This window comes from Strix aluco, chromosome 20 (assembly GCF_031877795.1).
Source record: "Strix aluco isolate bStrAlu1 chromosome 20, bStrAlu1.hap1, whole genome shotgun sequence".
In the NCBI taxonomy this organism is placed as follows: Eukaryota; Metazoa; Chordata; class Aves; order Strigiformes; family Strigidae; genus Strix; species Strix aluco.
Genome location: NC_133950.1, coordinates 13,268,807 through 13,287,614, shown reverse-complemented (window position 1 = coordinate 13,287,614; position 18,808 = coordinate 13,268,807). Strand labels below are relative to the sequence as shown.

Here is an 18,808-nt window from a genome sequence, read left to right as displayed (position 1 = left end):
AGCCTCCTCTCCCTTCCCCTTGTTTGCTTAGGTCCCAAACTGAGCAATGATGTTAATTAGATAAGTCAGATACTCTGCAAAGCAGCCTGGTCAAGGACAAACAGATTTTAATAAAAGGCTGTGTGCACTGGAGGGTCATGTCACTGCTTTGGGCCTGAGGAGTTACTATGGGAACACCAGGAGAGCACCCAGAGAGTGCAAGAGTGTGCAAGTGTGTGTGTTGAGTGTGTCAGGCCCTGAGGCACAAATTTCACTTCTGGTTATGTTTCCACTGGCAAGTATGGCCTGAGCGAGATGCCACTCTTGGAGCTGGGTTTTGTTGCTGTAGGGTTTTCTGTGTTGCGTGGATGGGAACCCTCCCTGCAGGCTATTCAAATTGCACAATAAATTTGATCCGTGCTAGACTGCAATGTGATGAATTGGTGTCCAACTCAGCTTATAGACTGTTTACAGTTGAACTCAGTCTCTTAAAAAGGACCTGGATATTGGGAAGGATTTTGTTTGTGTTGAAATTTGAACTGAAATTATGTTGAAATTTACTTCTTTCTCAGCTGTCTTCTAACTGGAACTCAACATTAGTTCCTGTGATAATGGCTCATTCCTTCATTTCAAGTCCTCTCAAGATTCGTCTCTGTTAAGCTGCCTGAACTTAATCTTGCTGATTTGAGTATAAGGTGTTCCTTTGTCTGTCTTCAGTCCCAAGCCGTCTTTCAGCAGTTCAGGATGTATCATCAGAGACCGGTCAATACCTGATGATGACACTAGATAACTGCTCTAGTGATCTACAAACTGTAAATGTGCCTTGGAACTGATGGGAGTTTGGTATGATCCTGCAATGGGTCCCTCAAATTCAACATCCTGTAGCAGAAGCTCATTCTCACTAATTTTCATGTGGTCTAGCAAGAGGATCAGTAGAGGAAAGTTAAACATTTCTGGTATTAACAGCCTTAATATTTTTATTTCCCCTATCAAACAGAAGTTGAGGCAGGGACTGGCTGCACCAGCACTGCAAGCAGCTTTCTTGCACAAGTAGAATAGCCACTCACATGTAGGCTCTGCAGTGAGCTTGAAATCAGATATTTGTGTGGGAGTTTAAGGTGGGAGCTCAAATGAGCTGCTTACAGTCCCGTTCTCCCTCTTGTTACTTGGTGGTTTTGGGGACAAATGAACAGTGAGACAGGAGAGGTCACAAGTGTATTCAGAGGGAGAGTCTGGAACCAGCTTTTTCACCTGTTTTTTTGTTTGGACAGTGCTTGTGGGTTGTCCTGCTTTGGAGGACGCCGTTGGGCTGCCAAGTGTTGGGTGTTTGGAGCCATACAGAGCCAACTCAGCGGGGAGATTGCCAGGGAAATGGGGTTGGATTTTACACAGTTTATGCACTACTCAGAAGAACTGGCTTTGTTTCCTGGCAGCTGAGAAAACACCATTCTGCCTGTTTGTAGGAAAAATGTATCAGGATTGGTATTTCGTACGTGCATCACCCCGTGTCCCTTTGCAGCAGGAGGCAGCGAGTGCTGGGTGCAGACTTGGGCAGAGGATACTGGAGCACAGACCTGGAGCGGGGGGGAACTCTGCCCTGAAGTCAGTGTGCCCGGGAGGTGTGTGGGTGCACAGTGGCAGGTTGTGCCCTCAGGGAGAGAGACCAGAGCAGCGTGGAGTGCCCTGGCTTGGCCACACACCTCAGCCTTGGTCTGCAGAGACCCTGGGTGCAGGGACTGGGCCTTGGCTTGTGGTAAGGGTGGCTTTGGGTGAAGCATCTTCTAGGGCTCAGTGGGAAACTGCTCCAGGAGGTGTCAGCTGGGCTGCTGCTGTCGCAGTGGTGATGAGCAAGTTGTTCTCTTGGTCTGGGTACCACAGTCAAACTTCCTGCGAGTGCTCTTTGTCTGAGAACAAATAGAAACCACCTTTGGACACTTACTATCTTTTGTCTGACCCTTGCTTTTCTGACTCTAGACAAGTGAGCTATGTTTTTTCTGAGCAGATAGCCACCTCTGACCTAGATAGTTTTGACTTTTAAAAATGCATTGAGTAGAAATGAAAAAGCCAAAAAGAGCAAAGAGAAGCATCTGAATGGAGGAGCAGGAACATGCTGTGTCCATCCACCTCATGAAGGGGCTGACTTTGCAGCTGGCAAGGTATTTCCAAATGTAAGCTTTCAACAGTGTGCTGTCCCTTCTGAGAACTTTGGATATGCATGGTCTAGCAGGAACAGCTGTAACTTAGAGAGGACTTGGAGCACTCCAAGGAGCCCATTTCCTTTCTCTTGAAGGAGTATTGCTGGTCTTGCTCCTCTGCTGGCTCGCAAAGTGCTCACACTGACAGCACAGCATGTGCCATTGCCAAAGGTGTTGAGAAATGCAAGAGAGGAAAGCTAGCCTGGAGGCTAATGTGCAGAGCGCCTGTGGAAAAAGTGACAGCAGGAGAGTTAATGAAAAGCAGACGCGGAGCACTGGAAGCTGCATAGCCAAGAAATTCTGCACAGTCCAGGGTTTTCTCTGGTATCCAATAAAGATGTGTTACGATTTGGCTACTGTCTCTGTTACCCAGGGGAAAGCGGTGCGGACATGAATAGCCTGGGTACGTGGCTTCTGCACTCTGCACCACCTGAAGAAAAACAGATGCCGTGTTACTCTTGCAGTATGAGTGTGTGTCTTGAGAGCCAGGAGCCCCCAGTTTCTTGTCCAGGTTGCCACTGGGAACCCAGGGGCTGCCCTTTGGTCACTTGCAGATGCAGTCTGTAAATTTATCTGCTCCTGTGTCTCACGCTTAGGAGGCTGGTTTCTCAGAGGTGCTGAGTGTCCACCATGCCCACTGAAAGCTGGTGTCCACACCGCTGGGGTGCACTAGCTGCCTGTCCCCGAGTTATTGTCACCCAAACAGTGTTTGACCTGGGGCTGGTGCTTTGGTGCTTGGGCTGAATGCAGAGAGGCAGCTGCTGCCTGGAGGGTGGCTCCCTCTGGTTTTTTTTTTTTTTTTTTTGTAGTTTTTTTCTGGCGCAGTGAGTAATTAAATGTGTAAAAAGTAAACTTTTTAACCATTGCATAGCAGCATGGGTGCACTGCAGACTAACTCCTCTAGAAATGATGGTCTTGCTTTTGGCAGAATGGAGGCATCCTGCCTGGAACTGGCCCTGGAAGGAGAGCGCTTGTGCAAGGCTGGGGACTTCAAGGCTGGGGCAGCCTTCTTCGAAGCAGCAGTGCAGGTGGGAACAGAGGACCTGAAGACTCTCAGTGCCATCTACAGTCAGCTGGGCAATGCCTATTTCTACCTAAAGGAGTACTCCAAGGCCCTGGAGTACCATAAACACGACCTTACCCTGGCCAGGTATGCACGTCAGCAGTGCTTCATCCTAATCAGGCTCAACCTGTCTGTACTTGAGTGAAGGGAAACTCTGTGGGGTCTGAACCCAGCAGCCTGAGGGAATCTGCCCCAGAAATAAGCATTAGAAACTAGCCCTGAGGCATGGGGTGAGGAGTTCTCGTGGAGAACTCGGGAGGCAACAAGAATGGGCCGGCTACCTTCAGAGCAGGGAGGTGGAGAAAGGGGTATGGATGTGGGGAGGGTGCTTGGAGCAAGCACAGGGCAGTGTCCAGTTCTCCCATCCCCAGGTACTCATGAGCACACCTGAAGTCATTAGAACGGTTCACGTGAGACAACAAAACAGGGATCTGTCTTCAAAATTTGAGAGCGCCTGTATGAAGCACTCCAGCCAGGCATGTGCGCTGGGAACTGCTGGATGTGGTGTACATACCATGCAGCGCTTGCTGCAGCTTGAATTCTGCCTCCAACAGTGGGTGAATAAAAGTCTGTGCCATTCTAACACCTCTCTTCCCTCCTCCGGTCATCTTGTAGAACCATCGGGGACCGCATTGGAGAAGCCAAGGCAAGTGGCAACCTCGGGAATACATTGAAAATACTCGGGCAGTTTGATGAAGCTGTTGTTTGTTGCCAGAGACACTTGGACATTTCTCAGGAGCAGGGAGACAAGGTAATTATTTCATAGCATCCAACAGGAAATATTTCCTAGCTTGAAAAATCATCTGTCTGCAAATGTGATATGGTGAAGGTGGGCTTTGGAAGGAAGGTGGAGTGTAAAGCTCTCCCTTCTGGCTGCCCTCACAGGTCTCATGCTGCTGACAGTAACAGCTGCCATGACAGTGAAGATGGGAAAGGAAAATGTGGGCCTCCTGGCTTTGACCATCTCTGCCCAGCAATGGAAAGGTCCATATTGGGATGTGAAGTGTAATACCTTGCTGCTCCCTGTTCTTCCTCCCTTTAGGTAGGTGAAGCCAGAGCACTCTATAATATAGGAAATGTTTACCATGCAAAAGGAAAGCACTTATCTTGGAACATGGCCCAGGATCCAGGCTACCTGCCTCAAGAAGTCAAGGAGACGCTACAGAAAGCTTCAGAATATTATGAGTAAGTATTCAAGCTTGGCCAGCCCTTTCTCCTGCAGGGAACAGAGCTAGTCAGGCATCAGTGATTGCGAAAATGCACACAGGCACACCTTCGTTCAGCTTATCCTGCTCGGATCATAATCTGCATTTGTGCTGTTCCTGTTCTGCTGACAGCTTTCAGGGTCTGCAGGTCAGCTGAGCTCTGATAGCCATTAGGCTAATGATAGCTGCAGGAGGTGCAAGATGACAATTTTTACCAAGTCATGTTGGAAGCATTTCTCATAGGGGGAACTTGTTTCCTGGGCCACTGAGGATGTGGGAGCTCTGGAAGATGTTTTTTGAAAAGAATGAGACTGTGGGCTCAGCATTGTTGAAAATCAGGTCACTGAATGAGATTTTGCGTGTGGTAATGAATTAGGAATATTCCCCTGAGGTGCCAAATTACAATGGCAAATTAATCTCAAGGAAGGTGAGGGAGGGACTGCAAGCTTTTATAAAATTAGAGCTGAAATTCATCCTGGCATCGCCTTGGCAAAACTCACTGTAGTTTGAAGTATGCAATTAAGGTCAATAGTCTGCTCCTTCTCAGACCTATATTTGGAAGCTAAACTGTCAGCTCCTGTAGCCCCTGCTGCTCTCTGCTGGCCTTGATGAGAATGGATCCTTGCGTGTCTCCATCGCTGGGGCCACCAGCAGAGACTCCTTCACCCAAGGGAAGAGGCTTTCACTTGAAGTCCTGGTTGTCCTTCTTATGGATCTGTAGTTTATCTTGCTTGTAATATCCTTTCCTAAATAGTTTTAACGATCACTCTGGTGTCCCACAGAGGAAGGTTGTCGCCAGACTTTTGGGCTAATGTTTTTCTCCTCGTACTTCAGAGTTTTGCTTCAATAATGCAGGGTTTTTTAAGTAGCCTTTTTAAGTTAAGAGAATGACAAGATCTTATATCAATCTCCTCATATCTGAGGATGTGACAGTGTCTATATAGAGCTCACAATCCTTTTTCCAAAGGATGGTGCATGTAGCATAGCCAGTGGGTAAATTTGTGCCAGCTGGGAGCTCTATGCTTCCCTGTGTGTGCTGTATGTGTAAAAGGGGAAAAAAACAGGGTAAGGAAATGCTGGGGAGCTCCATGAGCAGAGCCCTGGCATGGGACTGTGGATCTTGCCCCTCTCCCAGGTTTGTCCCTGTCTTGCTGTAGGTAATCCTTTCTCCTATGCTCCTGGCTCTCCCCTGTACAGTGAGGTGGCCATTTCGTATTTAATGTGGGATCCTATCAGCCCATTGGTGTGTGAGCACTTGTGCAGTTCCTGTACAGAGCTGCGGATTGCCTGAGGTCGAGAGAGCAGCAGGGACTTACACCACTGGATCTGCAGGAGCTCCTGGAGCTGCAGCTAGCGTAGATCACCAGGCTTTCGCCTGCCAAGGGGTGACTGCGCACAGGACAGGTGGCTGGAGGGGGGAAAGCTCTCCTGTCTTTACCATACAAGTTTCTTCACTGCGGCTCCTGCAGTCTTGGCTGTGTCTCACCAGATGTGCTGTTCTGATTTCTTCCAGGAGGAACCTGTCCCTGGTGAAGGAGCTGGGGGACAGAGCCGCACAGGGCCGTGCTTATGGCAACCTTGGCAACACCCAGTACTTACTTGGCAACTTCAGTGAAGCTATAGCCTTCCACAAGGAGGTAGGAAACTGCTGCACTTTCCTCCTGGGGCAGGGGCTGACTGGCTGTTGGGGAGCTGCCTTTCTTCTCACCGCAGCCCAAGTACAGGGAGATGTTTTCCTCCAGCTGTTTCTCTCCCTCGTGTGTGTACCTTCATGTCTGGCCCTGTTGTACTAACTCATGCTAAGCAACATTTTACTCCAATCCCCATCAGCACCTAATCAGCAGCTTGAGGGAAGGGTGCTGTTGGCTTGGAAACCAAAGGAGATATCTAAGGGCAAATTGCAGCTGGGCCTAGCAAGGCTTTTCTGCTCTTAATTTGTATCAGTCTAGATTTTAATAAAAGCAAGCCATGAATTTAATTAAGCTGCTGAAAGAGCTGTTGATGAGGAATAAATGTTGCTTGTAGAACATAGTAACTTTCTCTAAAGCTGTGCAGAGGGGTGAGGTGACAGTCCCTGCCCCAGTTCAAATGCAATTCAGCTTCTATACCAAGTACATATCAGTTTCCTTGCGGTGGAAGGTGCTCAGCACCTTGAAAAGTCAGTCCTGTCACAGCTCTTCTGATTTGTAAATCTGGGGAACAGCAGCCAGCAGTGCTTTGGGAGAAGGGGCTGGAAAACTCTGTGCAGGGTTTGGGACCAGGAGCAGGTGCTGCAAAGTGGAGGGTGAGAGGTGGGGGAGCAGGGGGATGTGAAAGGAGAGGCAGGACTGAGGTGCGGGTGAGGGCAGAGGTCTGGGGATCAGCGCAGACGGTGAGATGGGGGGCACACGTGCATGCTCATTCTGTGCCACAGCACCGCGCAGGGACAGCCTTGTTCCTGCACATCAGCCACATCCCTTCACAGCCTGACCTACGGCTCTCCATTCTCCCGTTTATTCAGCTGTTAAGTACGTGCATAACTCCTTTTGCACTTTAGCTAAAGAGATGTGTACTGCCCAGGCTGGAGTAGGAGTTAGGAGGATGCAATATTACTCCCACTTTTCCAAAGGCCGTTCCTGAATTGCAAAAGAGGGAGAGATTTCCTGCTGCATCTGGCCCCGATAGGCATGTCCACCACTATCTTGCTGGGCGGGAGCTTTGCAAACCAAGAAATTAATCTCAGAAAAGTTGCTGTGTCAGAGGAACCTGTCAGTGGCCAATCTGTACTCACTAATCTGTGTCTGCTGCAGCGCCTTGCTATTGCGAAGGAGTTTGGGGACAAGGCAGCCGAGCGGCGAGCGTACAGCAACCTGGGCAACGCGCACATCTTCCTTGGGAGGTTTGACATCTCTGCTGAGTACTACAAGTAAGTGCTGGGGGCTAAGGCAGATTCGGGGCACGTGTTCCCTGGAAATCTTGACCTATTGCAGTGAATTTGTAGGCTCAGGGGGATGTGACAAGGGACCTGAAAGCCGACTGCGTGTGTGGCGCTCAGCAGTGGTGACTAGTACAGGCACCTGACAGCCTGCAGTGTGTTACAGGCATCAACTCCAACGCAGCACGTGCCAAAGCGGTGACTTTCCTGTCCCCTTGCAGAGGTGCCCTGCAGTGACCAGGTCTCTTCATTCCCACCTGTTCCATGCAGGAAAACACTCCAGCTCTCCAGACAACTCAAAGACCAAGCAGTAGAAGCCCAGGCTTGCTACAGTCTTGGAAACACGTACACGCTGCTTCAAGACTATGAAAGAGCCATTGAGTACCACCTAAAACACCTGGTGATAGCACAGGAGCTGGGAGACAGGTAAAGCACTGCCTCAGGAGATGGTGTCTGCACTGGTGGGCTCAGAGCACTACCCTTCCCTATTGTTCTCTACTGCTGGGGTTAAACAGTAGTGACACGTATTCTTGAAAAATCTTTAGAAATCTCTCAGAACCCAGGCCTTAATCCAGTCATCCATCAAAAACATAACATGATTGACACCTTTATCATGTCATTCAAACCTGGAGACTGTGCCCTTAATGCTATGCCTGTGTGGGCTGAGTGAGATTTCTAATAAGAGGTGCTTCAAGAAAATGCATTGTATTGAGCACTTTGCCTTATGGCTACTGCTGTTTTAACCCAGAAGGGCCCCTCTAAAGCTCCTTCAAGTTCATAAAAATTGTATCTTCCTTAGAAGCTGTGTGGTTAGGGCGTACATACGTGCCACTTTGTTCTGTTGCTCCAAGGTGACGGTGGAAACTTCCATATAGAAACAAATGATGTTACATAGAGCATGTGGAGATGATACATTCTGCTTCTCATTCCTTCTTCTTTTCTCATTCCTCCTTCTTTAGGAAGTTTAGCCTTTTTTTAAAAAAAAAATATATTTTTTTGAGTGGTGGGTTCCTTTCTCCTGCATACTCTCTATGATCCTGGAGCCTTCTTGCAGCTGAAGTGACTGCAGCCACTTTGTTCAGTGTCACTGCTGCTGGCTCTTGGGAAACAGGGTGTCCTCCACTAGATGGAGCAGAGACATCAGAATGGGATATTTGTGGCACGATCCGGGCAGTATCTGCTCAGAGAAGGTATAATCCCACCCAAGGGTGAATCATGCTGTGGGGGTGCAGGCCTGTGGGCTCCTGCATTTCTGGGAACACACCCTATGAGCAGAAGGTATTGAACAGGGTGACAAGAAAAATGTTTAAATGCTGATCAACCCGCCCAAACCTCCGAAGAGGGAGCTGCAGTCATGCTGAACCTCCCCCTGCGCCCCCATGTGCTTTTTTTATCCCATCGCCCCCCACATCTGCTCGTTTGCAGAGCTGAGCAGGCTCTGATGAGCAGTAGGTCTCTGCCTGCTTGTGCAAACAGGTGCTGAAACCTGCTCCAGAGAGACCCGAGTGTCTGGCTCTGGCTGGCTGCACTCAAGGGCTGGGGCTGAGGACTGCCCAGGGCGAGTTTCACAGTCCTCTGCTTCCCCTGGCTTCTGAAAACAAGAAGCAGTGCCCTGGAGACCTTGTGGAAATAGGTCAATATTTGCTTGGCTGTTGCATGCAGTTTCAGTTTGTGCGTGCTTCCTGGGCCACGCACTGCTGGTATTTAGCAGGAGAACATTGCATGCCTGCAGCGTTCTCTCCTTGCCACATTCTTCCTAGTTTAGCTCTGGGCTGTTGTTGAATAAAAAGGCTGGATGTGTGTCCCTGGAGAGGAATCCTTGGTGTGCGAGGTGGAAGCTGGACAGGAGCTCTGACTTCTGCTCTCAGGCTGGTGCTCACAAATGAAGCCAAACCATTCTGGGTCCTCACTACAACTGCTTAGCTTTTTGCCACTCTGGGTGCAGGCCCATTTCTGAGGCTATTGCTCATCCCCTGATCTTACTGACCTAAGCATAAGAAGCATTTAAGATGTACAGTGCATTTTTTTTCTTTGTAGACCCTTTCTGTAGGTGAAAGCATAGCTAGGAGGTCTGGCAGTTGGTGCTCTCGAGAGGGAGGCCCTGAAAGGGCTGCTGTGCTGCTGGGTTTTGCCCAGCATTTCTGTGGTTGACAGTTTCCTGTTTTGCAGGGTGGGAGAAGGAAGAGCCTGCTGGAGTCTTGGAAATGCCTATGTCTCCCTGGGGAGCCATGAACAAGCTTTGCACTTCGCAAGGAAACATCTTGAAATCTCCCAAGAGGTAAGAGAAGCTGGTTCAGATCAGAGGGAATTAGTCCTGCCTGTTGAGAGGAAGACTTTCTTTTATGCCAATAAGTTATATTAATGTAGTTCTTCTCTTGCAGTCACTGCTCTGAAAAGCCCTTGTTCATGTGCTTTTTCAGTGGTGTCTTTAGGAATTGCAGAACTTGGCTGGAAAATATTGTTTTTATGGGAGGCTCCCAGCCTTCCCCTTAATTACAGCTAATACATTTGCTGGATGTTGCTCTTAACCGATATTCCTGAGTGAGAAAGGACTTGAGAGGACTAAGTGTCTGGTCTGCTGGTCAAGGTGGTGTGCACCAGCCGGCGTGAAGGAACTCGGATACCTTTTGGTGTCCGGTCTGTTAGTAAAACCCTGCTTTCCTGAGCACAAGGCTGTGAGATCCTGAGATGGACCTTGTGATTTTAGCTGTGGTCTGACCCAATTTGCTGGCAAGTTAAGTACCTGGAGAAAACAAGGCCAGCCTCTAGTCATGGGCTGGGTGCTCTGAACCTGCTGTATCTTGCACTGCAACACAGTGTATGTTTGAGAAGTTATTTCCCCTCAGTAGAGCTGGCAGGGTGTCCCAGCTGTGAGGTGGTAAACTCTGGCACTGGCCTGATGAAATCAATTGCTGACACTGGATGAGCACAGCCTGCAGCTAGTCCTGTACCGCTGCCGCACCATTTGGGTTTCATGTGCAGAGCTACTCTGGTTTGCACAGATGTGCTTGCCCAGCTAGCTGCAGCTTTCCTAGTGCAAGAACATATGGCATTTTTAGGTGGCTCAGAAGTACAGAAAGCAAGAATTCCATTGTTTGCTCTTTCCAGTGTATTATGAGGAAATTGGCTGTGGCCTCTTTAGTCTCCCCCAGATGAAGAAATTGCCCTATTGAAGCACTAATTGAAATTACCGTATGTAAGTGCTTTGTGTGTTCTCCTGCCTATTAGGTTGGCTAAATCTTGGGGGTAGGGCTGACATACCAGCCTAATTATGTGTTTAATTATACTTATCAGACACGCAGAAGAAATACTGTTCTTTGGCCCTGTACATTTTGGGAAAAATTAACTTTTCCAGCTTTAGTCTGGTAGGACTGTCACAGCATGGGGCTGATTACACGGAGCTGGTGATGTGCGGTGCAGATGAGGGGTGACGGGAGGACAGGAGCAGGAGCTGTCCTGGTGACTCCTGGGGGTGGAGGGGAAACCCAACATGGTGGGGGCTCACAGTGTTCCCATTCTGGGGTGATGGCTGTGATTGTGGGGCATGTCAGGAGTAGGTTACTCATGGCAGGTGGCTAATAAATTCCCCCACATCATTAATTATAGAGCAGTGTAGAGACTGTCCATTTGTGAGGAGAGCCTGCATTAGCTTCTAGCGGCTAGTGATTCTGTTATAAAACTGATGTTTTATTTTAGCTTTGGGAACCAAGTGAGCTTCTTGTGCTGTTGTGGCAAGCGCGAGCTTTTTTCCCAGGGGAAACCTAGTGAAGTTAAACCTTTGCACACTGTTTGTAACTCACTTCCTATCACCATTTTCCCCTTCAACCTCAACAAAAATCTGATGGTGACATTTGAATCCAAATGAAATCTGCTCAGGGTAACCACATTAGAAGCTGCTGCAGGGTGATCGGAGGTTACTGAAAAATTTCCTCTGAATCAGCTGGAATAAAGGATGTTGTACCTAAAAAATGTTGGAAGCTGCCCCAGCTCTCAGACGCCGCTCCGGAGTACCTCTTCCATCTCTGCATATGGCAGGGGGCTCCTGGGAACCTGAGACATCTGAGCTGGGGGTAGAAAACAGGGCTCTGCTGTGGTGTGTGGTAGGTCCTGCCTAGGATCCTTGTCTTGCCAGTGTGTTCCTCTGATGTTAATAGGGCCTTGGAGAGGATCTGGAATGAGTGGAAATAAGGGAAGCATTTAACAGAGCATCAAGGACTGCGAGACCTAACCAGGACATAGTAATTTCTCTGGAGATGATGTCAACAGCAAATCTCTTGTAATTGGCAGGGGATTTGTGCCTGATGATAAGCTGTTTGATCTGCCTCCCTTTACTAGTGCTTGGGGCTTTGTCATAAATAATGTGTGGATTTATGATTTTCTTCTAGGATGGCTCACACTGCAGTCTATCTCGAAGGACCACAAAAGAGCTGTTGCAAGGCATTTAGTAGGGAGTTGGGCCTCTCCAAGGGAACAGCTGAGGTCTTCCTCTGTAACAGAGGCTGCTGTTCCTCTGAAGATTAGGGGCTGTTTTTGAGTGACTTCTCTGTGTTCGCTGGTGATGTGCAGCACAGTAATTTTCTTGTTTGGTTAAACTTTGAGGTGGGCCCAGCAGCATGTCCTACAACTCCCCCTCTTAAGTAGCAGAAGCTGTTGTACAGATCTCTTCCTGAACACCTAACATCGGCTTCCTTGGCCTCAGGCCAGTGAGAGATGGGAATTCGGAAAAATTTGGACTCTTAAAAGATTTTTGGAGTCTCATGTGGGTAAATCACTAGGACCAACTCAAAGCTGTATGGATCTGAGCCAGGAAAGAGGGGCTTTTGGAGCATCCAAGCCCTGAGTGTGACACTGCCCACGTGGCTGATAGTAGTGTGGCTGTCTGATGCTCAGTAACTATGGAGATACTTGAGGAAGGGGGCTGAGAGTTTCAGGGCTCTCTGCCAAGCCATATGTGGCTACAGGACAGACCAGACGTGCCCGTTTACCTCTGTCCCAGTTCTGTAGCAGTGGGTGAGCTGTGCCCCCTCAGTTCATTGTACTGAACTCTGCAGAGTTGCCTTTTGAGATGCAGCAAGTGCACAGAACAGCATGCGTGGACCCTCTCCCAAATTACCACTAAACAAGAGATTTGGAGAGTTGCTTTGGTGTTGAAAGCTGGGCTGTACAGTCTCTCTGGGTGTCTCCAAGTTCTCTTTTGGCTGGCTGTATGCTTACTTTGATAAGGGACTTGGCAAACCCTTTGCTAGGGGCTGTTTGCCTTAGAGCGTGTTGCCTTTTAACCAGCTGCCCTGTTGGTTTTCACCCTGTAGATCGGGGACCGGAACGGTGAGCTGACGGCACAGGTGAACATGGCCCAGCTCAAGTCAGCCCTTGGCTTGGGCCCCGGGGATGAGGACATGGGTACAGCTCATCACTATTCTGGCTATGAAGCACAAGGTGAGTTTCTGGGCTTTTGCTGGCACTGAAGGGCCTCATGAAAGATGTGGTGTAATGCTTGGGGAGAGGAGATGTTTGCAAGTGGGCAAAACAGGAGGAAATATGAATGCCAGAGCAAGATGAGGCTATCAAATGCCTTTACCAGAAAGGACACTGTGATATGTTTGCTCTGTGCCTTCCATAAGCTGCAAGAGCAGGAAAGGATCTGCCCCAAAAAGGGCACGGAATGAGTTAATGGAATTAATCTGCATTAGGAATGAAATTCCATGTGCCAAGCAGCAAATCAGCTTTTGTCTCTCTTAAAGCTCTGCAGGGCCCTTTTAACTGATTTGACTGATAAAGCAAGCTTTCAGAAGGTGACTGGCAGGGATTTTTGGCTGTTCTGTTCTCATTAGCACCCAAGAACAAGCCTTACAGCATGGGCTGAAGGCAGGTTGTGAGCATCAGCACGCTGGTTGCTGTCTCACCCCTGGAACACCTGCAGTAATGCCCAGCTTGGAAACAAAGATGTGGCAAAACTTGGTCCACGGTGAATGAAGTGTCTTTAGTCACCTCACTGGGCCCTGGGTCGTTCTGCCTCCGCTCCTCAGGGAGCAGGAGAGCAGAGCCGAGTCCTCGCCACAGCATGCTGTCAGCCTGCCAGCCTGACGTGTGTCCCCGGCTCGGGGACCGTCTGCCTGTCCTGGAACTGCCCGCTGCAGACATTTGGGGGTGCCTGGCATGGGGCACTTCCAGCTGGTTGTTCTGTCGCTGTGGACAGACTTATTAATTCACACAGACGAAACTGCATCCCGGGAGGTGCTGACTGATTAAATATGACCTTGTTAGTTGCAGACACGTTTTTCTCAGGCGGTATGTCCTCTTTCCTGGTGGTAGAACTGACGTAGAGAAGATGATGCTCGAGTTGAGGCACGGTGTTCTGGGAGGGAGAAAGGCTGGCTGCTCGTGTTTGCGCTCTCTATTGATTTTGAAGGCGTAGCCTGCTACGTCAGTGCTGAAGCTTTTCCTGAGAAGTTGAGCTGTGGGTGAGGGAGCCAGCGTGCCCTGCTGTGCCCCATCGGGAGCTGAGCGGTTTCCTCAAAGGCCACGTGGGCCACAATGGCTGCCCCAGCCTCCTCTTGCACGTCAGGTCCACCTTTATAATTGCTGGGAAACTTATTAGCTTGGGCCTTCTGTTCCTTCCTGGCACCTTGTGAGGGGCTTCCTTTTGGCAAATTATTTTGCTCTGAAAGGGGAACAGGAAATTAACCTTGATGCTGTTGCTGCTCCTGGGACAGAGTGAAGTGTGGAGGAAATGAGCTGGTGGGGTGCCAGGTCCCTCAGGCTGGGGAGCGGAGGGGTGCAGGGCAGTGCCAAGGACCGCATGGGCACGAGCACGCTGCGTGCTGAGACCCATTTGACTGCATGTGTGAGCATATTGTGTGAAGAGCTGCAGCGGAAGGGGTTGAGAGGGATTTATTTGGGAGAGGTGCTCTGCAGCTCTGGCTGTATGCATAACCAGCAGTGCACAGCCTTTTCTTAGCCGGAAATAATTGAAAAAATAGAGCAAGGGGGCCTCTGCTCCCATAACGCGCTCCCCGTTGAATCTGGGCTTGAATGCAGCCTGCTATGGGCTGGGCTGGTGTCCTGCTGCCGGCAGGACAGCGTACCTTGGGGGTCAGGGAGGGTCCTGGTCCGAGCTGAGCCTGGTGTGTGGCTGTGTCCCCCACATGGGTGGTGGCACATCCTCAGCACCTCCTTGGTACAGCCCCACCGGCCGCATCTCACAGCGTGAGACTCACAGAGCGTGCGGCACTGAAGGCTTGGGGTTTTTTCTTGAGGCACATCAAGCCTGGTCAATCATGGGGCTTAACTCTGGAGGTGAAGCAGGGCAAGGCAGAACCAGCATATGTCCGTGGGCTGCTCACTGCCCTCCAGTGATCCAGATGTGCCTGTGCTGTGTTAACATCTGGAGCCAGTAGTGATTTTTCTCTCATCTGACAGCCAGAGCCATGCTGGTCTGTGTGTGTGATCGCTGGAGGGTGGGAAGAGGAGCAGTTGTAGTCAGAGCCAGTGTTCGCTGGAGGTTGCAGTGACCTCGTTAATCCACGGTGCCATTGCTCGCATTCCCAAGGTTGGGGCTGTTGTCAACAAAAGGACAAAGTGTTCTCTGGAGGAAAATCACCAAATGACTGGGGCCTGCAGTGCGGGAGAGGGAGGGACCACAGGGCCCAGGGTAGGTTTCCTTGCAGAGTAGGGCTTCCTCAGTTGGTGGGACATGGGGGATGCTGCCCCTTGCCGGGTCCTGGGAACCTGCTGGGGAGGTAAAAATCAGCTGCCACTGTCTGTCATGGGCTGGGGCCATGCAGCAGCATCTTGCCAGAGGAAGGGAGTGTGAGTCTTGCAGCGCTTAGCTCCATGCATGCTTTTACACATACATCTCGGGTGGGAAAGGTGCTGTCCCTGTTGCACAGAGAATTAGAGAGAGGGTGGGTGTGCAGGACAGCCTGTGGAGAGGAGCCTGGCTCCCTTGATTTCTCCTTAGCTTTTATTCTGGCTTCAGCTGTCTTATTCTGAACTTTGGTGGAGGATAAGAGAGGCCACCAAGGTGTCTCTGAGCTCTTGAGAAGAAAGGAGATGTATTTAATGGCTGCAAGGAATTCTGGTACCCTCCTGTGCATCTATTAAATGATTAGAAAAGCGTAATTATTTATATTATTAATAGCAGCAATTTACAGCAAGAGGAACATCTGTTTCTGTAATAGGAAGCAGGTGAGAGAGTTGAGATTCAAGTTGACTTCTGAACCAGCCGTGCCTTTTGATGTCAACAAATCTTGTGGTAAGGGGAGCTTTCAGTTTTTTTCCCCTTCAGATTATTTTCCCTGCTTAAGGTTATAAAATGGCTGCATATTCAAAGGATGCTAAAATCATCTGATAAGGCAGGCATGTTGTAAAACATATTAATTTCATCAAGCAGGTAGAATAAAGTTTCAGAGCAAACTTGAGTTCTGGGAAAATCTGTACCATTGGCTGAGAAACCCTGAGCCAGACCATCAGACTGATGTCCTTCACAGGTTACCTTTGCTTCGAAGTCTTGGGCATTGCCCTCCGCCGGGGGCCTGGGGGTGGAAGGAGTGTCTGATGTTTTCCTCTGCTGTTTTGGCTCCTCTTGCTGAGCTCTTTGCAATTTTAATTAATATTCTGAGAGCAATTGGACGTCAGAAGACAAAGCTGGAGGCCAGGGAAGTGGGGCAGTGCTGCAAAAGCCTTGTGAAAGCAATGACCTTGTCAAGAAATGCAAACACAGAGAGCTTAAAGCAACAAACTGAAAGAAGCTAGAGAGTAGCTAAAACATGGGGCAAATAAACAGAGGTTCTGTTTCTCCAAACAACTGAAAACATGGCCCTGAAAAATGATCTTGTCCTCTTTCACGCATGGCAAGTTAAGAATTGAGTATTGGTGGGCTCTTGCCTTTGGAGAGAAGTCAGGGAATTTGCTGGGGCTATAAGGGAGTTGATTTGTAGGGGTGAAGGCAACCATGAAGAAGCAGCAGTGCTGCCTGGTGCTGGGAGATGTCCCGGGGTGCAAACAACCAGCTCTGTCCTCGGCACCGCTGCTGGGCCCGGGCTGGGAGCACTGAACGCCCTTTTCCAGATCAGTTGGTCTGGGCTGAGGCTTCAGCATCTGCTCAACAAGGACTTGGCTGAGCCTGGTGCTCTGTGGGCAGCGACGAATCACTGAGCTGAGCCCTTCCTAGGCCGAGCCTGGTGGCAGTGCCTCCCTGGGTGGGTAACTTGTGTCTGGTGTACACTAAACAGGGTGCTGCCTTGCAGCGTTCCCCTCTTCAATCCCTCCTTGCCAGCTCTCCCCTCTGGAGGCTGGCACCAGCTGGGGCTCACCCACTGCCAAAGGGGTGGAGGTGCTGGACGGGAGGCAGAGAGCAGCTCAGGCCGGCCTTATTGCCTCTCCAAAGTGAAAACTAACTCTGGGCTGCTTTGCTTTTGCTCTCAGCAGCTCAGTGGTGGTGTTAGAAAACACTGAGCGACAGCTCTCCTGGCAGCTGGGTGTAGGTGGGGAGGGATGCAGGTGTTCCAGAAGGCGTTGGCATGTAGATGCTTTCAGAGCATTGTAAGCTGGTTCCTGGCATGGTTTCTGTGCTGTTTGCTGTAATGCAGACACTGCTGCCCGATCAGCAAGCTCTGAGGGCAGGGAAGGGCTTGGCCACGAGCCTGACTTCCTCCACTCTCTGCACATATTCTGCTGAAAAAGGGTAGGCACAGGGCTACTCAGCTTGTTTGGTGTTCAGGAGCCTCTGTGCTGGGTACTGCTTATCCCTGTGTGAGAGGCAGCCATGCTTCAGGTGGTATTCTCAGGTGGTGAAATGGGCAGCTGAGCCTGGGTGGGCATGAAATCCCACTCCTTCCTGAGCAGGGATCAGCTGGGTGGCTTTGGATGTGGGTCTTTGCATCCCCAGTGCAGTTTTGAGCTTACCTTCTTCACAGGAATCTTTGAACCTTTGGTTCAATTAGACAGGGATAGAAGAAATCTGCTTTTATGTTTCCCAGCCTGTTTGTTTTTGTTTGCTTGCTTGCTTTAAATATCTTTGAAGTATCTAAGAAGCGTTAGTGCTGCTGAAATACGCTCGACTGACCAGCCCTCTCTCAATGCAGAGCAGGGAGGCAGCAGCGCTGCTAACCCATGCCAGTCTGTGCCTCGGGCCGGGATGCTGCCCAGGGACAGGGATGTTCCTTCTCTGTGGTTTGTGTGATCCTCCTGCGAAGGACAGTTCTGGGTGACAGCTGGGGGATGTGGCCCTCTGAGACCAGCATTTTTCTGACAGTGGGACAGCCCTGCTCGCTGAGGCTGGGATTGCAGTGTCTGGGTAGCGTTTGCCTTCCACTGGCAGATGGGTGCAGAGATCACATCGCTAACGGCGTCAGCATGGAACATGCCCTGTTCTAACTGGTCAGACTGAGTGAGCATAGCAGTTGAAATTGTTTAGTATTGAGTATCCTCAACTGTATTTGCTTTTTCCCGAGAGCTGATGGGCTGCAGCTCAGCCTTTTTTCATTCTGAAAATGAAAGCCCGAGGCTGTGCTGGTTAATTGTACCTGCTTATGCAGGGTTTTGATGGATGAGGTTGTTGACTGAAGCAGAGTAGCTTTTGGCCAAGTGGAAGGCAGAATGCAAGGTGGTCTGATTGCTTGATTGTGCTCTAACAGATGCTCAGTGGAGCCGTAGCTTCTGAGATCAGAGGAGTGCTAGCGCAAATGTTCCCACGTGCCTCCCAGTAAGGAAGGTGTCCAAAAAGACCTGAGTCTGTGGTGGTCCTTGCTGTGCTGCTTAAGGGAGCAGTGCAGGAAGGACATGGGTACTTCTTGGGTGAAGATTTAGGACTTCTAAAGGATGCTGCTTCATTATCTTTATAATGAGTTTTTTTCTAAATCTGAGTAACCTCTGCGGTTACAGCTGTTAAATCATCCCAGTAGCACTGATTGGGGGGATGAACTTCTGAGTCATTTGGATTTAAACCGAGTAATTTAGCACTCAGTTCAGGCTGCCCCAGTATTGGCTTTGTGAAGTTTCAAAATATTCTCAAAGCGTTAAGAAGTATTTAATGTTGTTCTCTCATCTGGCTCTGTACACGAGCCTCCTTTCCAGTGTCAATGTAAAATACAGCAAGACTTCTCAGCTCACAGCAGAGGAAATGCTCCAGGACCGGAGGAAAAGATATTGTGCTAATGAAACTCAGGTGCTTGTTTTATCTTGATGCCAGGGGAGATGCCAAGTGCTGGAAAAGAGGATGAGGAAGAGGCCAATTCTTGAAGCCTGTGACAGAGAAGGTACGACGTGGCTTTTGGCAAAGCCATCCATTAAATCAAAGGATCTCTTGTTGTGGGGAGAACTTTTTGGAAATTGTCAGTTCCTTGCATAAACTCCTGCTCTGAGCTGGGAAGCCTGAAGTTCCCTTTGGCTGCTCTTCCAGGCTCCTGCAGCCATCCCAATTCTGGTGTGTACAGTCTGGTTCCCAAATGCT

At 49.7% G+C, this 18,808-nt stretch overlaps 1 protein-coding gene across 3 annotated transcripts in view; it reads left to right on the top strand.

Annotated features, from left to right (window-relative positions):
• GPSM1 (G protein signaling modulator 1) overlaps positions 1-18,808 on the top strand; it is an 82,333-nt gene that overhangs the window by 23,824 nt on the left and 39,701 nt on the right. For all 3 annotated transcript variants that reach the window (XM_074845938.1, XM_074845939.1, XM_074845937.1), the window contains exons 2-9: positions 3,103-3,324; positions 3,853-3,988; positions 4,280-4,422; positions 5,956-6,079; positions 7,232-7,347; positions 7,627-7,782; positions 9,526-9,634; positions 12,666-12,792. In XM_074845938.1, the coding sequence (XP_074702039.1) occupies positions 3,103-3,324; positions 3,853-3,988; positions 4,280-4,422; positions 5,956-6,079; positions 7,232-7,347; positions 7,627-7,782; positions 9,526-9,634; positions 12,666-12,792 (1,133 nt within the window). The remainder of the gene's footprint in view (positions 1-3,102; positions 3,325-3,852; positions 3,989-4,279; positions 4,423-5,955; positions 6,080-7,231; positions 7,348-7,626; positions 7,783-9,525; positions 9,635-12,665; positions 12,793-18,808) is intronic.